At 31.6% G+C, this 3813-nt stretch overlaps 1 protein-coding gene across 1 annotated transcript in view; it reads left to right on the forward strand.

The window, feature by feature from the left end:
- The first annotated feature begins 30 nt into the window (after positions 1-30).
- The window catches only part of LOC126716791 (uncharacterized), a 55297-nt gene continuing 51514 nt past the window's right edge, over positions 31-3813 (forward strand). The window contains exons 1-3 of the mRNA XM_050417777.1: positions 31-169; positions 269-306; positions 415-616. Of these exons, the coding sequence (XP_050273734.1) occupies positions 85-169; positions 269-306; positions 415-616 (325 nt within the window). The 5' untranslated portion in view covers positions 31-84. The remainder of the gene's footprint in view (positions 170-268; positions 307-414; positions 617-3813) is intronic.

Below are 3813 nucleotides of genomic sequence, written 5' to 3' on the forward strand. Positions count from 1 at the left end.
ATTCTCATTGTGTTCATCATGGTGCCAATACCTTTTTTGGTTTTATTATTGGTTCTCGTGCTTTTCGGGGTTCTCTCATTGGTTATGCTTTTTTGGGAATATTATGAGAAACTCATGCGTCTTTGGAAATATTTTGTGAAAGATGATGAAAGAGGAACCATTCAAGAAGGTAAATAATCTACCTCAACTCAAGTACACTTTATTATTCAGCTAAAAAACTCAAGTACACTTTATTATTTTCTGGTAAACTAACGTTCAGGTCCTGCAGGACACTCTAGGGTCTGTTTGATGCGTGTTTTCCGTTTGGTATGTATTTAAATAATAATTTTCAGTTTTTTTAGAAAAAGTGTATAAAAATATGTATAATGTTGTTTAAAAACTAAAATCGTGTGTTTAAAATGGTGTACCAAATAAGGCCTCGGATTTCCTTGTTTCCTTGTGATTTTCATTGTGCTCTTCATGACGCCATCTTCCATGCCTTTTTGGGTTTTCATATTGGCTCTCATGCTTTCTGTGGTTCTCTTATTGGTTATGCTTTTTTGGGAACATTATGAGAAACTCATGCGCCTTTGGAAATATTTTGTGAAAGATGATGAAAGAGGAACCATTCAAGAAGGTAAATAATCTACCTCAACTCAAGTACACTTTATTATTCAGCTAAAAAACTCAAGTACACTTTATTATTTTCTGGTAAACTATAATTTCACTTTAAGTTACTACACATTACATAGCGAAAACATTTCTGTATACTGTCAATACCGGTCCTAGTAAATAGTTACTCAATTCGTCCCAAATTGAGGTGTTTTTATTTTTTATTTTTTTTAATTCTTTATTCTTTATTCTTTATTTTTTTTTATATGGTTTTAAGATACTCAAAATGAATCAATCTAAAATCATATCATATACTATATAATAAAAGTTTGGTATAAAAACCATAATTATGGCTGTGAGAACTTTTTGATTTATTCTTTCAATAAAAGTGACTTGTGGAATCTCTTTGAGAGTTAATTATTTTGTGGAGTTCCCATTTATTTTTTAATGTACAAAAACTAAGAAAAACAAATTAGATAACTGAATTCTCATTAAATAATTTAAATTGCATCAAAATCTTACAATGGTCGAAAATTTACATTGCTTTGGTCCTATATAATCTAAGAAAAAGTACAAAGTTTGGTCCTACGTATATTCTAAGGAAAAATACAAAGCTTGGTGCTCATACATTCTACCAAAAATAAAAATGATAAAGTATCGATCTCAAACCACCTTCTCAAAAATCTCAAACCAAAATTCTAGATTTGAGGGTTAGATTATAGAGTGGGAAGGTGTTAAACACCCACTTTGCTAAAAAAAAAAAAAGGATATTCTAGACTAAAGATGGCCTTTTAAATACCCATAAACATTGACACAACATTAAAATTCAAACACACAATTGTTACTTTTTAGATATAAGTTTAAATTTTAATTGGAACTCTTAGATCTACCTTAACCCATGCAAAAGGCTTAAATTTTAACTAGACAAAATATCAGCTCTACTTTTATATAAACAAAATAATTATTTTATTAAGACAAAATATTAGATCTACTTTTTTTTTTTTTTTTTTACAAAGAAATTATTTTTAAACATGAAAATATCATATCTGAATTTTTTATGATAAAAATGTGATTTTTAAAGATGAAACATCAAATCTGAATTTCTGTAAGGAAAATATGATTTTCTGAAAGAGAAAACTTCAAATCTGGATTTTTGTAAGGAAATATGGTTTTTTAAGGGTCGAATCTTCAGATTTGGATTTTTGTAAAGAATAACATGATTTTTGAAAATTAAAACTTCAGATCTGGATTTTATGAGAAAAATATGATTTTTGAAAATTAAAATTTCGGAACTGAAGTTTTTAAGGAAATCATTAGGAAAAACGTTTTTAATATGTGCTAAAATAGATCTAACAGTATAACATGTAAAAAGGTATTTCTAGGCCTAAGAAATAGTAATTTTGAATATATCATATAGAAAAGCATTTTTTAGCATGGAATAAAGATAGATCTAAGCCTCTAAAACATATGAAGAATCAAGATCTACATTATTTAGTATGTGTGAAGAAAAAAAAAAGTGAAGTTGAAGATTTAATTCATGTTCTATTTACCTGCAAGTGTTAGTGAAAACAAAGAGGATCAGATCTATTGAAATAAGAGAGATTTTTCCAATCTCTAAGCAGGGAACTAGTAAATAAGAAAAGCTAGAAGATATTTTTCAGAAATCAGATCTATTGAAGATCAGTATTTTGATAGAACTTCAAAAGTTTCTTATAAAATAGAGGGAATTTAAGGGGTTTATGACTCGAAAAATAAGTCAACTTAGCTTAAAAAGTCAGCTACCACGAAATGGGTAGGTTTTATCTTCAAAAAACGGATTTAAATGAGTCTGAAATCAGAAAAAACGCAACTGGATAATATGCTGAGTTTGTGCCAATAGGCACCGTTGAAGTGCCGGTTTGGCACTTCGGCACTTTTCTCCAAATTATTATTATTATTATTATTATTATTATTATTATTATTATTATTATTATATTTTTTTTTTACGTTTTTGACACTTTTCAGAATTTTTCTGAGTTTGAAAATGTATTTGGTCATGTTTTAAACCTATTTTCATGATAATCTCTATTCGAGAGTGATATTTAAGCTTTTAAAATAATTATATGATAATTATTTTTAAAATCATATTATTTGTCCAAATTTAATATTGATCAGTTTTTTATTTTTGTTTTAATCTCATGCAACAAATCACACCTTAAGACAAAGACTCAACCAATCACAAAAATTCACTTAATTAATTTTAATTAGTAACCAATCAAAGTTAATTTTCATTGATCCTGTGTGATGGGCTACACCCAATTAAATGTATACAGACCATTAAAACTTGATTTTGTGATATCTTTTGATCTGACCGTCACTACAAAAAAAAGGGCCTCTGGCCGCGTTTTTAAAACGCGGCTATATCGCAGAAAAACGTGGCTATAGCCTATAGCCACGTTTTTTTAGGCCACGGTTCCTAATGTGGCCTAAAACCCGTGACTATAGGACTGATGGTCCTATGGCCGCACTTTTTAACCGCGGCCCAAGCCCAGGTCCTATAGCCCCGTTTCAAACGCGGCCTAAGGGTACGGCTTAGGCCGCGTTTAAAACGTGGCCTAAGGTTCAACCTTGGGCTGCGTTTTAAACGCGGCCTCAGGTTGAACCTTAGGCCACGTTTAAAACGCGGCCTCAGGTTGAACCTTAGGCCACGTTTTAAACGCAGCCCAAGGTTGAACCTTAGGCCACGTTTTAAACGCAGCCCAAGCTTGAACCTTAGGCCGCGTTTAAAAAGTGCGGCCATACCTCCCATTGTGATGGCCTGTGACACTCGTTTAAGCCGCGTTTTAACCGCGGCCTAAGGTTCAGGTCTTAGGCCGCACTTTTTAAACGCGGCCTAAGGTTCAACCTTGGGCTGCGTTTTAAACGTGGCCTAAGGTTCAGCCTTGGGCTGCGTTTAAAACGCGGCACAAAATTTAAACCTTAGGCCGCGTTTTAAGTGCGGCCTAAGCCCCCCGAATTCTTATTTATGAATTGGTCTATAGCCACGTTTTTAACGTTTTAAAAACGTGGCTATAGTATTTTTTTTTTTTTTTTCCTTCTAATTTCCTTTTTCTGGGCAGATTTTTACAAACCTGTCAAACATACAAAATATCTCTAATAACAACCCAGAATTCCAACAAAATTTCAAGTAAGAATTTTCTCAAGCATTAATTTTCTCTAAAGAAATATCCAAACAACTATATC

This window comes from Quercus robur, chromosome 3 (genome assembly GCF_932294415.1).
Source record: "Quercus robur chromosome 3, dhQueRobu3.1, whole genome shotgun sequence".
In the NCBI taxonomy this organism is placed as follows: Eukaryota; Viridiplantae; Streptophyta; class Magnoliopsida; order Fagales; family Fagaceae; genus Quercus; species Quercus robur.